Source organism: Palaemon carinicauda, chromosome 9 (assembly GCF_036898095.1).
Source record: "Palaemon carinicauda isolate YSFRI2023 chromosome 9, ASM3689809v2, whole genome shotgun sequence".
Lineage (NCBI taxonomy): Eukaryota > Metazoa > Arthropoda > Malacostraca > Decapoda > Palaemonidae > Palaemon > Palaemon carinicauda.
The window spans coordinates 135,614,162-135,636,661 of NC_090733.1; the positions used below are offsets into that span (position 1 = coordinate 135,614,162).

The 22,500-nt window shown below is 32.6% G+C and overlaps 2 protein-coding genes across 2 annotated transcripts in view; one reads left to right on the forward strand and one right to left on the reverse strand.

Moving 5' to 3' along the window:
* LOC137647166 (patched domain-containing protein 3-like) overlaps positions 1 to 22,500 on the reverse strand; it is a 59,324-nt gene that overhangs the window by 14,911 nt on the left and 21,913 nt on the right. The window contains exons 6-14 of the mRNA XM_068380447.1: positions 21,758 to 21,929; positions 21,199 to 21,302; positions 20,319 to 20,439; positions 19,171 to 19,353; positions 17,737 to 17,850; positions 3,832 to 3,949; positions 1,847 to 1,977; positions 1,241 to 1,394; positions 196 to 354 (exon numbers count right to left, since the gene is read on the reverse strand). Of these exons, the coding sequence (XP_068236548.1) occupies positions 196 to 354; positions 1,241 to 1,394; positions 1,847 to 1,977; positions 3,832 to 3,949; positions 17,737 to 17,850; positions 19,171 to 19,353; positions 20,319 to 20,439; positions 21,199 to 21,302; positions 21,758 to 21,929 (1,256 nt within the window). The remainder of the gene's footprint in view (positions 1 to 195; positions 355 to 1,240; positions 1,395 to 1,846; positions 1,978 to 3,831; positions 3,950 to 17,736; positions 17,851 to 19,170; positions 19,354 to 20,318; positions 20,440 to 21,198; positions 21,303 to 21,757; positions 21,930 to 22,500) is intronic.
* mRpS18C (mitochondrial ribosomal protein S18C) overlaps positions 1 to 22,500 on the forward strand; it is a 130,476-nt gene that overhangs the window by 3,969 nt on the left and 104,007 nt on the right. The window lies entirely within an intron of this gene.

The following is a 22,500-nucleotide window of genomic DNA, read 5'->3' on the forward strand; positions in this document are numbered from 1 at the left end:
TAGGCCTTGCCGTTTACTACCAAATTTCCATAACTCCCATATTACTTAAGCTTGAAATTCAGTTGACAATATATATATATATATATATATATATATATATATATATATATATATGTGTGTGTGTGTGTGTGTGTATATACACACACACATGCAGTGAGTGCACCAAAATGACAAACAGACAGGGTTCAAACCCACCTTCTCCCAAATCGCGCATTGTGTAGTTTGCCATGGCATCGTACCATGAATCAACATGCGAGATGTATTCGTTCCCCAACATTTCCTCAGTCAGTTGGCCCACTTTGTAGACTTCTTGAGGGTAGTCTAAGGCTCCAAGGTAAACGGTACCTCTTTCTCCTGGAAAAAAAAGCATTTAATAATCATCATTTGTTTCACTGAGCAGGAATTCTTCTAAGAGTGACTATCATTACTTTCAACTGGGAGGGTAATGTAACCCTGACGTGTGCATGATTTTTGTTCCCGCAAGGGCACGCACTTTGGCGTGTCAGGATTAAAGTCTTTGAGAACGACCATGAGGAGTCTGGTAAGGGTGCATGCTATGTTGTAGAGAGAATTTTTATATGTTAGAAAATTTGTCATGCATAAATGTTCCTACCATGTGGTGCCACAGGTGTAAACTAAGCGTGTGCTCTGGGCGAACTCTTCGCGAACACTGCTGATGATGAGTAAATACTTAACATATGAATAAAAAAGTATAGTGCCATTGCATGTCACGACATACCAGTGCAACCCAGTTTTGGCATGCATTATGGAGACAATACGTAACTTATGCGTGTGCATTGCATGAACATGGTGCAAACAATACTTAATGCTACGTACCACTGAAATGGCACTCATTGCCATGAAGCATTGTGTGGTCTGAAATCCTGCAAGTGTGAGGGTGGCATAAGTGTCTCTCTCTCTTTCCTGACTTATATGCACTCCTATACGCAAACATATATTGCCAAAACACTTTCCTTTAATTGAGGATGTATATTGAGTAAAATAAGACATTTATTACTGCATCCATCCTTAGCTGAGTTTTGACTGATGTAGCAAGTCAGGGGATCAAACGAAGGGGCATGCGCACAGACATACCATTATTGAAGTTTTCATATATCTAAAGTAATGATAATATCCATTTTATTTTGGTATTCACATAAGAATGCAAAAATTTATGAATTCCATCATGTCTCTTCTCGTTTCTCATTTTGTGACCATGTTGTGACTTCAAGCCTCTTACCTGCTGACGGATAGTATAAGTAGATCCTGTCCAGGAACTGAAACAGGTAGGATGAACGAGGGATAAACCAGATAGGGTTGAACTCCTGACGAAGGCCCGACACTCCCCAAGCGCACGATCCGAAAAGAATAGCCGTTATAAGTAGAACTAGAACCTAATGAATATAACACGGGAGAGAGAAATTAGATTTATTGACATCAAGCTTTCTGGTTGAAATGATAAAGCAATAGGATTCGTTTTATGTTTATACTACTGAATTAGATAGCAATCAAAGTACGAGGATTTTGTTACATAAGCACTATACTATTTGTGTCAGTGAATCTAAATCAACTTATCGCTCTACAAATACTTTTCAACTTTTTCGAAAAAGAAACATTTGAGGTTTATTATCCAATATACCCCTTAATTTATTTGATATATAAATGCATACTAGAAGATTTCATACGTAGTTGGGATTGCTATTCAGCGTAAGTTCAATGGAAGCAATAATACAAAAACCTATAAGTATCAATGTCTATATTTTTCACTGTTTCCTGTCAATATCAAGTATAAATTGAGACTTCACATTCCCCTTTGATTCTCCTATTGACTATATGCAACACATACCTTGACTGGTTTGAGCAGAATGAATCGCGAGTAAATATTTCCAAAGAAACTTTGGCAGAACTCGTGCTGGGAACATTCATTCGGAGTCCAATTTTTGTGTTTGTAGCACCAAATGAGGCCATTCCTGTTATCTGAAAATCATCAAATGATCCAATGTTGCTGGCAGCTATTCAAATGGCATGGAAGTATATTTAATATATTGCAAATGAATAAGAAGGTTTAATGTTACTGCCGGTTAATTGAATGACAGAGGATCTTAAGTGATCTAATGCAAACCAACAAGGAGATCCAGTGTTATGGATAGTTAGTCAAATGATTTAGGATCTTGAGTTATCTGGTGCAAACCAACAAGAAGATCCAGTGTTACGGATAGCTAATCAAATAACATAGGATCTTAAGTGATTTGGTGCAAACCATCAAGAAGATCCAATGCTACTGACAGCTAATCAAATGGCATAGGGTTTTACGTAATCTATTGCAAACTAACAAGAAGATACAAAGTTACTAATAACAGTTTGAATGACATAGGATTTTAGGTAACCTACAGTATTTATTTGGAGTTAGTTCTTTGAGCACTGGACGTTCAAAAGTTATTTTCCACATCGATCTGAATGACTATCTGGTCGGTTTTTACCAGAAATTTTGTGTAGCGTCTATGGTATAGCCAATTGTGTTCGATTATACTGAGGATACCGCTAGTCATGATTGATGATATACACCCTAGGGATCCTACAGGGAAGATTGCCCAGTGATGAAAGGAAATAAGGAAGCAAATAGAATAATGGCAAGAAATGAATAAAGAGTATAAGATATTCTAAGATTAGTAACAACGTTAAAATAGATCTGTCATAAGTAAACTATGAAGAGAGACTCATGTCAGTCTGCCCAACATAAAAAAACATTCGCTGCAAGTTTGAACATCTGAAATTCTGAAGTTCCACCAATTCAACTCCCTGATTAGGAATATCATTCCACAATCTGATCACAGCTAGAATAAATATCCTAGAATACTGTGAAGTAAAAACATTCATTGCAAGTTTGATCTTCTGAAGTTCCACCAATTCAGCCGCCTGATTAGAAAGATCATTCCACAATCTGGTCACAGCTAGAATCAAACTTCTAGAATACTGTGTAGTGTTGAATATCATGATGGAGAAGGAAGCACTTGAGAATTAACAGCATACCGAGTGAATGTCCATAATCAACCGAGTTACCTGTCATATCTCGTCACACTGAAACCATGACTTACCTCCGAGACGCGTCACAGCTAGAACAAATCTCTTAGAATACTTTGTAATGTTCAGTATCATGATGGAGAAGGAAACACTTATAATTAACAGCATACCGAGTCACCTGTCATATCCCGTCACACTGAAACCAGCCGAGTCACTTGTCATATCCCGTCACACTGAAACCAACCGAGTCACCTGTCATATCCAGTCACACTGAAACCAACCGAGTCACCTGTCATATCCCGTCACACTAAAACCAACCGAGTCGCCTGTCATATCCCGTCACACGAAACCAACCGAGTGACCTGTCGTACCCCGTCACACTGAAACCAACCGAGTCACCTGTCATATCCCGTCACACTGAAACCAACCGAGTCCCCTATTATATCCCGTCACACTGAAACCAACCAAGTCACCTGTCATATGTACCACCTGAGTGTCACACGAGCGTACATAGTAATGACATTTCTCTTTTTTGTATATATTATCCTTAGTATCTTCTCTCTCCCCTCGCACTGAAGGCAACTTGTTTTAACCTGTCTGCCTACTTCATTGTTAACTGCTAACAGAACCGGTTGCCGGTTGGACAAATAATAGCATGTTTGTATTTTGTGACCTTCTTACCGGGACCTAGTGTGTATATATACTCGATGTGTCGTAATAAAGTCACTCAGTTGCATTCATCTGGCCTCTGAATCACAACCTAGTCTTGGCCCGTCACTCATATCTCGTCTCACTGAAACCAGGACTTACCTTCGAGACGCCTCTGATCCAGAGTAAACCAAGAGAAGAAGAACGTCAGCTGCAGGAAATAGAGACTTGCAATTCCTACTGCAGAATAGATGCAGAAGGATCTCAGAGCAGGAAGAACCTGGAAACATTTGCATTGAAAGTGTAGAATAGATATCTTAAACGGGGGTTCTTGGTTTATAGGTGATTTCTAGAGTTAGCTATGTGTTATGAAGACCTAATTGCCATTCTTTTCTATACTGTATTATTATTATTATTATTATTATTATTGTTATTATTATTATTATTATTATTTTTGTTGTTGTTATTATCATTATGTTATTATTATTTGTTATTATTATTGTTGTTGTTGTTGTTGTTGTTATTTATTATTATCATTATTATTATTATTATTATTATTATTATTATTATTATTATTATTAGCTAAGCTACAACCCTAGTTGGAAAAGCAGGATGCTGTAAGCTCAAAGGTTCCAAAAGGGAAAAATAACCCCGTTAGGAAAGTTATGAACAATTAAATTCAAATATTTTAAGAACGGTAACAACATTTAAACATCTTTTATGCATAAACTATAAAAAGAGACCTATGTCAGCCTGTTCAAACATAAAACATTTGCTGCAAGTTTGAACTTTTGAATTTATTCATTTTTATATTTATTTATTTATTTATTTATTTTTATAATTCTGTTTTAATTAAAGCCCGAATCCTCGTATGAAAATTGATAGGTAACTGGAAGAGCACTGTTAATCAACTTCAAGAAAATTATGTTGTTTTTTGTAATACTGTTTTAATTAAAGTGATATTTCTCGTAAAGAAAATTGATAGAAACTGGAAGAGTACTGTTGATCAACTGATATTAAATTCGTGACAGATTTTTCTCTTTTAAACAAATAAAATTAGATTTGTGACAAATTTTTCTCTTTTAATCAACTGAAATTAGATTCGTGACAGATTTGTCTCAAGAAAATTGAGGTGTTTTTGTTATAGTTTTAATGAAAGTCACATTTCTGGTATAGAAAAAATTTGATAGAAACTATAAGAGCACTGTTGATCAACTGAAATTAGATTCGTGAAAGGTTTTTCTCATTTAATCAAATAAAATTAGATTCGGGACAGATTTGTCTCTATTAATCAACTGAAATTAGATTCGTGACAGATTTGCCTTTTATTAATCACCTGAAATTAGATTCTTGACAAATTTCTCTCTTGTTAAACAACTGAAATTAGATTCGTGACAGATTTGTCTTTTGTTAATCAACTGAAATTAGATTCATGACAGATTTGTCTTTTGTTAATCAACTGAAATTAGATTCGTGACAGATTTGTCTTTTGTTAATCAACTGAAATTAGATTCGTGACAGATTTGTCTTTTGTTAATCAACTGAAATTAGATTCGTGACAGATTTGTCTTTTGTTAATCAACTGAAATTAGATTCGTGACAGATTTGTCTTTTGTTAATCAACTGAAATTAGATTCGTGACAGATTTGTCTTTTGTTAATCAACTGAAATGAGATTCGTGACAGATTTGTCTTTTGTTAATCAACTGAAATTAGATTCGTGACAGATTTGTCTTTGTTATTCAACTGAAATGAGATTCGTGACAGATTTGTCTTTGTTAATCAACTGAAATTAGATTCGTGACAGATTTGTCTTTGTTAATCAACTTAGATTAGATTCGTGACAGATTTGTCTTTGTTAATCAACTGAAATGAGATTCGTGACAGATTTGTCTTTGTTAATCAACTGAAATGAGATTCGTGACAGATTTGTCTTTGTTATTCAACTGAAATGAGATTCGTGACAGATTTGTCTTTGTTAATCAACTGAAATGAGATTCGTGACAGATTTGTCTTTGTTAATCAACTTAGATTAGATTCGTGACAGATTTGTCTTTGTTAATCAACTGAAATGAGATTCGTGACAGATTTGTCTTTGTTAATCAACTGAAATGAGATTCGTGACAGATTTGTCTTTGTTAATCAACTGAAATGAGATTCGTGACAGATTTGTCTTTGTTAATCAACTGAAATGAGATTCGTGACAGATTTGTCTTTGTTAATCAACTTAGATTAGATTCGTGACAGATTTGTCTTTGTTAATCAACTGAAATGAGATTCGTGACAGATTTGTCTTTGTTAATCAACTTAGATTAGATTCGTGACAGATTTGTCTTTGTTAATCAACTGAAATGAGATTCGTGACAGATTTGTCTTTGTTAATCAACTTAGATTAGATTCGTGACAGATTTTTCTTTGTTAATCAACTTAGATTAGATTCGTGACAGATTTGTCTTTGTTAATCAACTTAGATTAGATTCGTGACAGATTTGTCTTTGTTAATCAACTGAAATGAGATTCGTGACAGATTTGTCTTTGTTAATCAACTGAAATGAGATTCGTGACAGATTTGTCTTTGTTATTCAACTGAAATGAGATTCGTGACAGATTTGTCTTTGTTAATCAACTTAGATTAGATTCGTGACAGATTTGTCTTTGTTAATCAACTGAAATGAGATTTGTGACAGATTTGTCTTTGTTAATCAACTTAGATTAGATTCGTGACAGATTTGTCTTTGTTAATCAACTGAAATGAGATTCGTGACAGATTTGTCTTTGTTAATCAACTGAAATTAGATTCGTGACAGATTTGTCTTTGTTAATCAACTGAAATGAGATTCGTGACAGATTTGTCTTTGTTAATCAACTGAAATTAGATTCGTGACAGATTTGTCTTTGTTAATCAACTGAAATGAGATTCGTGACAGATTTGTCTTTGTTAATCAACTTAGATTAGATTCGTGACAGATTTGTCTTTGTTAATCAACTGAAATGAGATTCGTGACAGATTTGTCTTTGTTATTCAACTGAAAGGAGATTCGTGACAGATTTGTCTTTGTTATTCAACTGAAATGAGATTCGTGACAGATTTGTCTTTGTTAATCAACTGAAATGAGATTCGTGACAGATTTGTCTTTGTTGATCAACTTAGATTAGATTCATGACAGATTTGTCTTTGTTAATCAACTTAGATTAGATTCGTGACAGATTTGTCTTTGTTAATCAACTGAAATGAGATTTGTGACAGATTTGTCTTTGTTATTCAACTGAAAGGAGATTCGTGACAGATTTGTCTTTGTTAATCAACTGAAATGAGATTCGTGACAGATTTGTCTTTGTTAATCAACTGAAATTAGATTCGTGACAGATTTGTCTTTGTTAATCAACTGAAATGAGATTCGTGACAGATTTGTCTTTGTTAATCAACTTAGATTAGATTCGTGACAGATTTGTCTTTGTTAATCAACTTAGATTAGATTCGTGACAGATTTGTCTTTGTTAATCAACTGAAATGAGATTCGTGACAGATTTGTCTTTGTTATTCAACTGAAATGAGATTCGTGATAGATTTGTCTTTGTTAATCAACTGAAATGAGATTCGTGACAGATTTGTCTTTGTTAATCAACTGAAATGAGATTCGTGACAGATTTGTCTTTGTTAATCAACTTAGATTAGATTCGTGACAGATTTGTCTTTGTTAATCAACTGAAATGAGATTCGTGACAGATTTGTCTTTGTTAATCAACTTAGATTAGATTCATGACAGATTTGTCTTTGTTAATCAACTTAGATTAGATTCATGACAGATTTGTCTTTGTTAATCAACTTAGATTAGATTCGTGACAGATTTGTCTTTGTTAATCAACTGAAATGAGATTCGTGACAGATTTGTCTTTGTTAATCAACTTAGATTAGATTCGTGACAGATTTGTCTTTGTTAATCAACTGAAATGAGATTCGTGACAGATTTGTCTTTGTTAATCAACTTAGATTAGATTCGTGACAGATTTGTCTTTGTTAATCAACTGAAATGAGATTCGTGACAGATTTGTCTTTGTTAATCAACTGAAATTAGATTCGTGACAGATTTGTCTTTGTTAATCAACTGAAATGAGATTCGTGACAGATTTGTCTTTGTTAATCAACTTAGATTAGATTCGTGACAGATTTGTCTTTGTTAATCAACTGAAATGAGATTCGTGACAGATTTGTCTTTGTTATTCAACTGAAAGGAGATTCGTGACAGATTTGTCTTTGTTATTCAACTGAAATGAGATTCGTGACAGATTTGTCTTTGTTAATCAACTGAAATGAGATTCGTGACAGATTTGTCTTTGTTAATCAACTTAGATTAGATTCATGACAGATTTGTCTTTGTTAATCAACTTAGATTAGATTCGTGACAGATTTGTCTTTGTTAATCAACTGAAATGAGATTCGTGACAGATTTGTCTTTGTTATTCAACTGAAAGGAGATTCGTGACAGATTTGTCTTTGTTAATCAACTGAAATGAGATTCGTGACAGATTTGTCTTTGTTAATCAACTGAAATTAGATTCGTGACAGATTTGTCTTTGTTAATCAACTGAAATGAGATTCGTGACAGATTTGTTTTTGTTAATCAACTTAGATTAGATTCGTGACAGATTTGTCTTTGTTAATCAACTGAAATGAGATTCGTGACAGATTTGTCTTTGTTAATCAACTGAAATGAGATTCGTGACAGATTTGTTTTTGTTAATCAACTTAGATTAGATTCGTGACAGATTTGTCTTTGTTAATCAACTGAAATGAGATTCGTGACAGATTTGTCTTTGTTAATCAACTGAAATTAGATTCGTGACAGATTTGTCTTTGTTAATCAACTGAAATGAGATTCGTGACAGATTTGTCTTTGTTAATCAACTGAAATGAGATTCGTGACAGATTTGTCTTTGTTAATCAACTGAAATGAGATTCGTGACAGATTTGTCTTTGTTAATCAACTGAAATTAGATTCGTGACAGATTTGTCTTTGTTAATCAACTGAAATGAGATTCGTGACAGATTTGTTTTTGTTAATCAACTTAGATTAGATTCGTGACAGATTTGTCTTTGTTAATCAACTGAAATTAGATTCGTGACAGATTTGTCTTTGTTAATCAACTGAAATGAGATTTGTGACAGATTTGTTTTTGTTAATCAACTTAGATTAGATTCGTGACAGATTTGTCTTTGTTAATCAACTTAGATTAGATTCGTGACAGATTTGTCTTTGTTAATCAACTGAAATTAGATTCGTGACAGATTTGTCTTTGTTAATCAACTGAAATGAGATTCGTGACAGATTTGTTTTTGTTAATCAACTTAGATTAGATTCGTGACAGATTTGTCTTTGTTAATCAACTGAAATGAGATTCGTGACAGATTTGTCTTTGTTAATCAACTGAAATGAGATTCGTGACAGATTTGTCTTTGTTAATCAACTGAAAGGAGATTCGTGACAGATTTGTCTTTGTTAATCAACTTAGATTAGATTCGTGACAGATTTGTCTTTGTTAATCAACTGAAATGAGATTCGTGACAGATTTGTTTTTGTTAATCAACTTAGATTAGATTCGTGACAGATTTGTCTTTGTTAATCAACTGAAATGAGATTCGTGACAGATTTGTCTTTGTTAATCAACTGAAATGAGATTCGTGACAGATTTGTCTTTGTTAATCAACTGAAATGAGATTCGTGACAGATTTGTCTTTGTTAATCAACTGAAATTAGATTCGTGACAGATTTGTCTTTGTTAATCAACTGAAATGAGATTCGTGACAGATTTGTTTTTGTTAATCAACTTAGATTAGATTCGTGACAGATTTGTCTTTGTTAATCAACTGAAATGAGATTCGTGACAGATTTGTCTTTGTTAATCAACTGAAAGGAGATTCGTGACAGATTTGTCTTTGTTAATCAACTGAAATGAGATTCGTGACAGATTTGTCTTTGTTAATCAACTGAAATGAGATTCGTGACAGATTTGTCTTTGTTAATCAACTGAAATGAGATTCGTGACAGATTTGTCTTTGTTAATCAACTGAAATGAGATTCGTGACAGATTTGTCTTTGTTAATCAACTTAGATCAGATTCGTGACAGATTTGTCTTTGTTAATCAACTGAAATTAGATTCGTGACAGATTTGTCTTTGTTAATCAACTTAGATCAGATTCGTGACAGATTTGTCTTTGTTAATCAACTTAGATCAGATTCGTGACAGATTTGTCTTTGTTAATCAACTGAAATTAGATTCGTGACAGATTTGTCTTTGTTAATCAACTTAGATCAGATTCGTGACAGATTTGTCTTTGTTAATCAACTGAAATGAGATTCGTGACAGATTTGTCTTTGTTAATCAACTGAAATGAGATTCATGACAGATTTGTCTTTGTTAATCAACTTAGATTAGATTCGTGACAGATTTGTCTTTGTTAATCAACTGAAATGAGATTCGTGACAGATTTGTCTTTGTTATTCAACTGAAAGGAGATTCGTGACAGATTTGTCTTTGTTAATCAACTGAAATGAGATTCGTGACAGATTTGTCTTTGTTAATCAACTGAAATGAGATTCGTGACAGATTTGTCTTTGTTATTCAACTGAAAGGAGATTCGTGACAGATTTGTCTTTGTTAATCAACTGAAATGAGATTCGTGACAGATTTGTCTTTGTTAATCAACTGAAATTAGATTCGTGACAGATTTGTCTTTGTTAATCAACTGAAATGAGATTCGTGACAGATTTGTTTTTGTTAATCAACTTAGATTAGATTCGTGACAGATTTGTCTTTGTTAATCAACTGAAATGAGATTCGTGACAGATTTGTCTTTGTTAATCAACTGAAATGAGATTCGTGACAGATTTGTTTTTGTTAATCAACTTAGATTAGATTCGTGACAGATTTGTCTTTGTTAATCAACTGAAATGAGATTCGTGACAGATTTGTCTTTGTTAATCAACTGAAATTAGATTCGTGACAGATTTGTCTTTGTTAATCAACTGAAATGAGATTCGTGACAGATTTGTCTTTGTTAATCAACTGAAATGAGATTCGTGACAGATTTGTCTTTGTTAATCAACTTAGATTAGATTTGTGACAGATTTGTCTTTGTTAATCAACTGAAATGAGATTCGTGACAGATTTGTCTTTGTTAATCAACTTAGATTAGATTCGTGACAGATTTGTCTTTGTTAATCAACTGAAATGAGATTCGTGACAGATTTGTCTTTGTTAATCAACTGAAATTAGATTCGTGACAGATTTGTCTTTGTTAATCAACTGAAATGAGATTCGTGACAGATTTGTCTTTGTTAATCAACTTAGATTAGATTCGTGACAGATTTGTCTTTGTTAATCAACTGAAATGAGATTCGTGACAGATTTGTCTTTGTTATTCAACTGAAAGGAGATTCGTGACAGATTTGTCTTTGTTATTCAACTGAAATGAGATTCGTGACAGATTTGTCTTTGTTAATCAACTGAAATGAGATTCGTGACAGATTTGTCTTTGTTAATCAACTTAGATTAGATTCATGACAGATTTGTCTTTGTTAATCAACTTAGATTAGATTCGTGACAGATTTGTCTTTGTTAATCAACTGAAATGAGATTCGTGACAGATTTGTCTTTGTTATTCAACTGAAAGGAGATTCGTGACAGATTTGTCTTTGTTAATCAACTGAAATGAGATTCGTGACAGATTTGTCTTTGTTAATCAACTGAAATTAGATTCGTGACAGATTTGTCTTTGTTAATCAACTGAAATGAGATTCGTGACAGATTTGTTTTTGTTAATCAACTTAGATTAGATTCGTGACAGATTTGTCTTTGTTAATCAACTGAAATGAGATTCGTGACAGATTTGTCTTTGTTAATCAACTGAAATGAGATTCGTGACAGATTTGTTTTTGTTAATCAACTTAGATTAGATTCGTGACAGATTTGTCTTTGTTAATCAACTGAAATGAGATTCGTGACAGATTTGTCTTTGTTAATCAACTGAAATTAGATTCGTGACAGATTTGTCTTTGTTAATCAACTGAAATGAGATTCGTGACAGATTTGTCTTTGTTAATCAACTGAAATGAGATTCGTGACAGATTTGTCTTTGTTAATCAACTGAAATGAGATTCGTGACAGATTTGTCTTTGTTAATCAACTGAAATTAGATTCGTGACAGATTTGTCTTTGTTAATCAACTGAAATGAGATTCGTGACAGATTTGTTTTTGTTAATCAACTTAGATTAGATTCGTGACAGATTTGTCTTTGTTAATCAACTGAAATTAGATTCGTGACAGATTTGTCTTTGTTAATCAACTGAAATGAGATTCGTGACAGATTTGTTTTTGTTAATCAACTTAGATTAGATTCGTGACAGATTTGTCTTTGTTAATCAACTTAGATTAGATTCGTGACAGATTTGTCTTTGTTAATCAACTGAAATTAGATTCGTGACAGATTTGTCTTTGTTAATCAACTGAAATGAGATTCGTGACAGATTTGTTTTTGTTAATCAACTTAGATTAGATTCGTGACAGATTTGTCTTTGTTAATCAACTGAAATGAGATTCGTGACAGATTTGTCTTTGTTAATCAACTGAAATGAGATTCGTGACAGATTTGTCTTTGTTAATCAACTGAAAGGAGATTCGTGACAGATTTGTCTTTGTTAATCAACTTAGATTAGATTCGTGACAGATTTGTCTTTGTTAATCAACTGAAATGAGATTCGTGACAGATTTGTTTTTGTTAATCAACTTAGATTAGATTCGTGACAGATTTGTCTTTGTTAATCAACTGAAATGAGATTCGTGACAGATTTGTCTTTGTTAATCAACTGAAATGAGATTCGTGACAGATTTGTCTTTGTTAATCAACTGAAATGAGATTCGTGACAGATTTGTCTTTGTTAATCAACTGAAATTAGATTCGTGACAGATTTGTCTTTGTTAATCAACTGAAATGAGATTCGTGACAGATTTGTTTTTGTTAATCAACTTAGATTAGATTCGTGACAGATTTGTCTTTGTTAATCAACTGAAATGAGATTCGTGACAGATTTGTCTTTGTTAATCAACTGAAAGGAGATTCGTGACAGATTTGTCTTTGTTAATCAACTGAAATGAGATTCGTGACAGATTTGTCTTTGTTAATCAACTGAAATGAGATTCGTGACAGATTTGTCTTTGTTAATCAACTGAAATGAGATTCGTGACAGATTTGTCTTTGTTAATCAACTGAAATGAGATTCGTGACAGATTTGTCTTTGTTAATCAACTTAGATCAGATTCGTGACAGATTTGTCTTTGTTAATCAACTGAAATTAGATTCGTGACAGATTTGTCTTTGTTAATCAACTTAGATCAGATTCGTGACAGATTTGTCTTTGTTAATCAACTTAGATCAGATTCGTGACAGATTTGTCTTTGTTAATCAACTGAAATTAGATTCGTGACAGATTTGTCTTTGTTAATCAACTTAGATCAGATTCGTGACAGATTTGTCTTTGTTAATCAACTGAAATGAGATTCGTGACAGATTTGTCTTTGTTAATCAACTGAAATGAGATTCATGACAGATTTGTCTTTGTTAATCAACTTAGATTAGATTCGTGACAGATTTGTCTTTGTTAATCAACTGAAATGAGATTCGTGACAGATTTGTCTTTGTTATTCAACTGAAAGGAGATTCGTGACAGATTTGTCTTTGTTAATCAACTGAAATGAGATTCGTGACAGATTTGTCTTTGTTAATCAACTGAAATGAGATTCGTGACAGATTTGTCTTTGTTATTCAACTGAAAGGAGATTCGTGACAGATTTGTCTTTGTTAATCAACTGAAATGAGATTCGTGACAGATTTGTCTTTGTTAATCAACTGAAATTAGATTCGTGACAGATTTGTCTTTGTTAATCAACTGAAATGAGATTCGTGACAGATTTGTTTTTGTTAATCAACTTAGATTAGATTCGTGACAGATTTGTCTTTGTTAATCAACTGAAATGAGATTCGTGACAGATTTGTCTTTGTTAATCAACTGAAATGAGATTCGTGACAGATTTGTTTTTGTTAATCAACTTAGATTAGATTCGTGACAGATTTGTCTTTGTTAATCAACTGAAATGAGATTCGTGACAGATTTGTCTTTGTTAATCAACTGAAATTAGATTCGTGACAGATTTGTCTTTGTTAATCAACTGAAATGAGATTCGTGACAGATTTGTCTTTGTTAATCAACTGAAATGAGATTCGTGACAGATTTGTCTTTGTTAATCAACTGAAATGAGATTCGTGACAGATTTGTCTTTGTTAATCAACTGAAATTAGATTCGTGACAGATTTGTCTTTGTTAATCAACTGAAATGAGATTCGTGACAGATTTGTTTTTGTTAATCAACTTAGATTAGATTCGTGACAGATTTGTCTTTGTTAATCAACTGAAATTAGATTCGTGACAGATTTGTCTTTGTTAATCAACTGAAATGAGATTCGTGACAGATTTGTTTTTGTTAATCAACTTAGATTAGATTCGTGACAGATTTGTCTTTGTTAATCAACTGAAATGAGATTCGTGACAGATTTGTCTTTGTTAATCAACTGAAATTAGATTCGTGACAGATTTGTCTTTGTTAATCAACTGAAATGAGATTCGTGACAGATTTGTTTTTGTTAATCAACTTAGATTAGATTCGTGACAGATTTGTCTTTGTTAATCAACTGAAATGAGATTCGTGACAGATTTGTCTTTGTTAATCAACTGAAATGAGATTCGTGACAGATTTGTCTTTGTTAATCAACTGAAAGGAGATTCGTGACAGATTTGTCTTTGTTAATCAACTTAGATTAGATTCGTGACAGATTTGTCTTTGTTAATCAACTGAAATGAGATTCGTGACAGATTTGTTTTTGTTAATCAACTTAGATTAGATTCGTGAAAGATTTGTCTTTGTTAATCAACTGAAATGAGATTCGTGACAGATTTGTCTTTGTTAATCAACTGAAATGAGATTCGTGACAGATTTGTCTTTGTTAATCAACTGAAATGAGATTCGTGACAGATTTGTCTTTGTTAATCAACTGAAATTAGATTCGTGACAGATTTGTCTTTGTTAATCAACTGAAATGAGATTCGTGACAGATTTGTTTTTGTTAATCAACTTAGATTAGATTCGTGACAGATTTGTCTTTGTTAATCAACTGAAATGAGATTCGTGACAGATTTGTCTTTGTTAATCAACTGAAAGGAGATTCGTGACAGATTTGTCTTTGTTAATCAACTGAAATGAGATTCGTGACAGATTTGTCTTTGTTAATCAACTGAAATGAGATTCGTGACAGATTTGTCTTTGTTAATCAACTGAAATGAGATTCGTGACAGATTTGTCTTTGTTAATCAACTGAAATGAGATTCGTGACAGATTTGTCTTTGTTAATCAACTTAGATCAGATTCGTGACAGATTTGTCTTTGTTAATCAACTGAAATTAGATTTGTGACAGATTTGTCTTTGTTAATCAACTTAGATCAGATTCGTGACAGATTTGTCTTTGTTAATCAACTGAAATGAGATTCGTGACAGATTTGTCTTTGTTAATCAACTGAAATTAGATTCGTGACAGATTTGTCTTTGTTAATCAACTTAGATCAGATTCGTGACAGATTTGTCTTTGTTAATCAACTGAAATTAGATTCGTGACAGATTTGTCTTTGTTAATCAACTGAAATGAGATTCGTGACAGATTTGTCTTTGTTAATCAACTGAAATGAGATTCGTGACAGATTTGTCTTTGTTAATCAACTGAAATGAGATTCGTGACAGATTTGTCTTTGTTAATCAACTGAAATGAGATTCGTGACAGATTTGTCTTTGTTAATCAACTGAAATTAGATTCGTGACAGATTTGTCTTTGTTAATCAACTGAAATGAGATTCGTGACAGATTTGTCTTTGTTAATCAACTGAAATGAGATTCGTGACAGATTTGTCTTTGTTAATCAACTTAGATTAGATTCGTGACAGATTTGTCTTTGTTAATCAACTGAAATTAGATTCGTGACAGATTTGTCTTTGTTAATCAACTTAGATCAGATTCGTGACAGATTTGTCTTTGTTAATCAACTGAAATTAGATTCGTGACAGATTTGTCTTTGTTAATCAACTTAGATCAGATTCGTGACAGATTTGTCTTTGTTAATCAACTGAAATGAGATTCGTGACAGATTTGTCTTTGTTAATCAACTGAAATTAGATTCGTGACAGATTTGTCTTTGTTAATCAACTTAGATCAGATTCGTGACAGATTTGTCTTTGTTAATCAACTGAAATTAGATTCGTGACAGATTTGTCTTTGTTAATCAACTGAAATGAGATTCGTGACAGATTTGTCTTTGTTAATCAACTGAAATGAGATTCGTGACAGATTTGTCTTTGTTAATCAACTGAAATGAGATTCGTGACAGATTTGTCTTTGTTAATCAACTGAAATTAGATTCGTGACAGATTTGTCTTTGTTAATCAACTTAGATCAGATTCGTGACAGATTTGTCTTTGTTAATCAACTGAAATTAGATTCGTGACAGATTTGTCTTTGTTAATCAACTTAGATCAGATTCGTGACAGATTTGTCTTTGTTAATCAACTGAAATGAGATTCGTGACAGATTTGTCTTTGTTAATCAACTGAAATGAGATTCGTGACAGATTTGTCTTTGTTAATCAACTTAGATTAGATTCGTGACAGATTTGTCTTTGTTAATCAACTGAAATGAGATTCGTGACAGATTTGTCTTTTGTTAATCAACTGAAATTAGATTCTTGACAGATTTGTCTTTTTTAATCAACTGAAATTAGATTCTTGACAGATTTGTCTTTTGTTAATCAACTGAAATGAGATTCGTGACAGATTTGTCTTTGTTAATCAACTGAAATGAGATTCGTGACAGATTTGTCTTTGTTAATCAACTTAGATTAGATTCGTGACAGATTTGTCTTTGTTAATCAACTGAAATGAGATTCGTGACAGATTTGTCTTTTGTTAATCAACTGAAATTAGATTCTTGACAGATTTGTCTTTGTTAATCAACTGAAATGAGATTCGTGACAGATTTGTCTTTGTTAATCAACTGAAATGAGATTCGTGACAGATTTGTCTTTGTTAATCAACTTAGATTAGATTCGTGACAGATTTGTCTTTGTTAATCAACTGAAATGAGATTCGTGACAGATTTGTCTTTGTTAATCAACTGAAATTAGATTCTTGACAGATTTGTCTTTTTTAATCAACTGAAATTAGATTCTTGACAGATTTGTCTTTTGTTAATCAACTGAAATTAGATTCGTGACAGATTTGTCTTTTGTTAATCAACTGAAATTAGATTCGTGACAGATTTGTCTTTTGTTAATCAACTGAAATTAGATTCGTGACAGATTTGTCTTTTGTTAATCAACTGAAATTAGATTCGTGACAGATTTGTCTTTTGTTAATCAACTGAAATTAGATTCGTGACAGATTTGTCTTTTGTTAATCAACTGAAATTAGATTCGTGACAGATTTGTCTTTTGTTAATCAACTGAATTTAGATTCGTGACAGGTTTTTCTTTTATTAATCAACTGAAATTAGATTCGTGACAAATTTGTCTTTTGTTAATCAACTGAAATTAGATTCGTGACAGATTTGTCTTTTGTTAATCAACTGAAATTAGATTCGTGACAGATTTGTCTTTTGTTAATCAACTGAAATTAGATTCGTGACAGATTTGTCTTTTGTTAATCAACTGAAATTAGATTCGTGACAGATTTGTCTTTTGTTAATCAACTGAAATTAAATTCGTGACAGATTTGTCTTTGTTAATCAACTTAGATTAGATTCTTGACAGATTCTTTTCAAGAAAATTATGGTGTCTTTTGTGATACTGTTTTAATTAAAGTCACATTTCTCGTATAAAAAAAGATAGAAACTGGAGGGTCATTGTCAACCGACTGAAATTAGATTCGTGATAGGTTAGGTGTAACAAAAAATAGAGATGGATAAAATTTCCTACCGTTGTAGCGCCGATGAAGAAAGCAGCAAAATCTGTGATGGAAGTGACCGTAATGGCAACGCCTGCATGGCGAAGGGCCGTGGCCATTCTTTGTCTCAGCTCCAAACGTCGTTCCTGGTGGGGAGAGAGAGAGAGAGAGAGAGAGAGAGAGAGAGAGAGAGAGAGAGAGAGAGAGAGAGAGAGAAGGTGGGGGAGAGAGAGAAAAGGGTTGGGAGAGAGAGAGAGAGAGGGGGGGGGAAACAAGAGAGAGAGAGAGAGAGAGAGAGAGAGAGAGAGAGAGAGAGAGAGAGAGAGAGAGAGAGGAGGGTAGGGAGGGAGGGAAAACGAGAGAGAGAGAGAGAGAGAGAGAGAGAGAGAGAGAGAGGGGGAACAAGAGAGAGAGAGAAAGGGGAAGATAGGGAGAGAGAAAGAGAGAGAGGGAGGGAAAATGAGAGAGAGAGAGAGAGAGAGAGAGAGAGAGAGAGAGAGAGAGATTGGACTTATTACGGATAATATTGGGAAAAATCTTAGTTTTTTTGTGGTCTTGGCATATTTTTATAATCTAATAATTCATATTATATTATTATTAGTGACATGATAATGATGATTATTGTTATTTTATTATCATAATAATATTGATTTTAATGCGTTTTACGAAATCAAACTGGGTTTATTCATGCTGAAAACATGTTGAAAAATCGAAAAAAAAAATTAAATATTTTTAAGCAATAATTTTAATAAATAAAAATTAAATTGCCCAGCAATACGACAAAAAAAAACACGAATGAAATATATAATCTTGAATAATAATTTTCATAAATAAAATTGAATTGTCCAGCAAGACGACAAAAAACACATGAATTAAATATATAGTTTTAAATAATTTCCATCAATAGAATTGAAATTACTCAACAAGACAAAAAAAAAACACGAATGAAATATATAATTTTAAATAATAATTTTCATAAATATAATGGAATTGTCCAGCAAGACGACAAAAAACACATGAATGAAATATATAATTTTAAATAATAATTTTCATAAATATAATGGAATTGTCCAGCAAGACGACAAAAAACACATGAATGAAATATATAATTTTAAATAATTTCCATAAATGAAATTGAAATTGGTCAGCAAGACGACAAAAAAAAAAAAAAATAAATAAATAAACACGTGAATTAAATATGTAATTTTAAATAGTTTCCATAAATGAAATAAATAAAATTGAATTGTCCAGCAAGACGACAAAGAAAACACATGGATGAAACATATAATTTTAAATAATGTCCATAAATAAAAATTCAATAGTTATGTAATACGACAAGTACACATGAATTGAATATATGATTTTAGATAATAATTTCCATAAATAAAATTGAAATTACTCAGCAAGACGACAAAAAAAAAATAAAAAAAAAATTAAAAAAATTAAAAGGTATCTTTTCACATTACCTCCTCATTAAGGTTATTAAAACACTGAACGATGACGAACATGTCATCCACTCCTAAGCCCAGCATCAGGAGAGGAAGGATGCTGTGGACAGGTCCGTAGGGCAGAGAGAAAGCGGAGCACAGACCGAAGGAGAGCCCCACTGCCATGAATGTCGATAGGATACCCAGGAGTGATAACAGAGGCTGTTGGAGAAAGGATTGATACAATGAGATCTTCTCTTCCAGGGCACCAGCCGCCCGTTGAGATACTACCGCTAGATAGTTATGGCGTCCTTTGACTGGCTAGACAGTACTACATTGGATCCTCCTCTCTGGTTACGGTTCACTTTCCCTTTGCCTACACATACACCGAATAGTCTGGCTTATTCTTTACAGATTCTCCTCTGTCCTCATAAACCTGACAACACTGATTACTAAACAATTCTTCACCCAAGGGGTTAACTACTGCACTGTAATTGTTCAGTGGCCAATTTCCTCTTGGTAAGGGTAGAAGACACTCTTTAGCTTTGGTAAGCAGCTCTTCTAGGAGAAGGACACTCCATAATCAAACCATTGTTCTCTAGTCTTGGGTAGTGCCATAGCCTCTGTACCACGGTCTTCCACTGTCTCTTGGTTTAGAGTTCTCTCGCTTGAGGGTACACTCGAGCACAATATTCTATATTATTTCTCTTCCTCTTTTTTGTTAGTTTTATAGTTAATATAGGAGATATTTATTTTAATGTTATTACTCTTAAAATATTTTATCTTCCTTTTTATCTTTCCTCACTGGGCTATTTTCCCTGTTGGATCCCTTGAGCTTGCAGCATTCTGCTTTATAAATTATGGGTTGTAGATTAGCGAGTAATAATAATAATAATAATAATAATAATGATACAGCCTTATTTCCTTTCCTCACGGTGCTATTTTCCCTGTTGGATCCTCCGGGCTTATACCATTCAGCTGTTGCAACTAGGGTTGTAGCTTAGCAAGTAATAATAATAATAGTGATACAGCCTTATTTCCTTTCCTCACAGGGCTATTTTACCTGTTGGATCCCTCGGGCTTATAGCATTCAGCTTTTCCAACTAGGACTGTAGCTTAGCAAATAATAATAATAATAATAATAATAATAATAATAATAATAATAATAATAATAATAATAATCTCACCCTGTTTTCCACCATGTTGAACTTTCCCAACATCAGCTGAACGTAGATGAAGAGGGTTGCTTCCCCGAACACCAGGTATATAACATCCCCGAAGATGGTGTCACTGCTGATTTCCCCAAAACTGCCAGGAGAAAGACAGATATGTGAGGATGTGTTCGGGATGAGATAGATAAAGATTTCTTTCAGTATACTATTCTTAATTATTTCTAAATAAGAAAAATCGTACAGAAATTCCACTGTTTCATTTGCTTGTGGTACATTTGAGTATCATGGGTATATGGTATTTCAAGCGCGCGCACACATATGATATATATATATATATATATATATATACATATATACATATATATATATATATGTATATATATATTTGTTTATGTATATGTAGGTTTTGTATTTATAATATGTATATATATATATATATATATATATATATATATATTAATATTATATATATATATATATATATATATTAATATGTATATATATATATATATATATATATATATATATATATATACATATTAATATGTATATATATATATATATATATATACTGTATATATATACAGTATATATAATGTATAACAATGTATATCTAGGTGTGTGTAATATATATATACAGAATATATATATATATATATATATATATATATATATATATATATATATGTATGTAATATATATACAGAATATATATATATATATATATATATATATATATATATATATGTAATATATATACAGAATATATATATATATATATATATATATATATATATATATGTATGTAATATATATACAGAATATATATATATATATATATATATATATATATATATATATATATATATATATATATATAATGTTGCACTCTAACCTTCTCTGAGACTCTGGAAAGAGTTTCAACCCGGGCAGAAGATCCGATTGATTTAAGAGCAGCTGTATGTACGTGCCTTCCCAGTTGTAGAGGCCTATGTCAACCTGAAGGAAAGAAGGAAATCGGATCTTTTAATTTATTTATGCTGATGCTACTGAGATAAATAGCAAAGTCACATAATCCAGGCAAAAAATAGATTACTATAAGCGGAAGGGAACATTTGAAGGTTGCTCATGAATGGCATATGCAAGGGACAGTGGCATAGCCCTATCGAGTAGGAAATGCCATAGAGACTGACCACATATGCATATGTTCACTGAAATGCCACTGAAAAATGTAAACTAGTTACTAGAGAAATTAGTTGTTGAGTAACGTCCTCTGAAAAACTAAATCTAGTAACTAGATTTAGTTTTTCAGGGGTTACTCCACTTGCATCTATTTTTTCTAGTAACTAGTTTACATTTTTCAGTGGCATTTCAGTGAATAATAGCAAATTGAGTAACTTCCTCTGAAAAACTAAATCTAGTTACTAGATAAAGTAGTTGCAAATGCCACTGACCTCCTCAGACAGCCCAGCGTGGCGGCTGCTGTCCCCCAAGGTGACCTCGCTTCGATTAACCCTCATGATGAGATATGTCAGTGCAGCTTTAGCACCTGTCACGTGACCTGAGGCATTCCGGGTGACGCCTCCCAAGAAATCGGTGAAGTTCATTGGGTAAGAGAAGGTTTGTCTGGAAATAATGATAAACTGAATTACATCTGTTTCCTGAGCTGAGAAGGTTTGTCTGGAAATAATGATAAACTGAATTACGTCTGTTTCCTGAGCTGAGAATGTTTGTCTGGAAATAATGATAAACTGAATTACATCTGTTTCCTGAGCTGAGAATGTTTGTCTGGAAATAATGATAAACTGAATTACATCTGTTTCCTGAGCTGAGAATGTTTGTCTGGAAATAATGATAAACTGAATTACATCTGTTTCCTGAGAGAAGAATGTTTGTCTGGAAATAATGATAAACTGAATTACGTCTGTTTCCTGAGCTGAGAATGTTTGTCTGGAAATAATGATAAACTGAATTACATCTGTTTCCTGAGCTGAGAATGTTTGTCTGGAAATAATGATAAACTGAATTACATCTGTTTCCTGAGCTGAGAATGTTTGTCTGGAAATAATGATAAACTGAATTACATCTGTTTCCTGAGCTGGGAATGTTTGTCTGGAAATGATAAACTGAATTGCATCTGTTTCCTGAGCTGAGAATGTTTGTCTGGAAATAATGATAAACTGAATTACATCTGTTT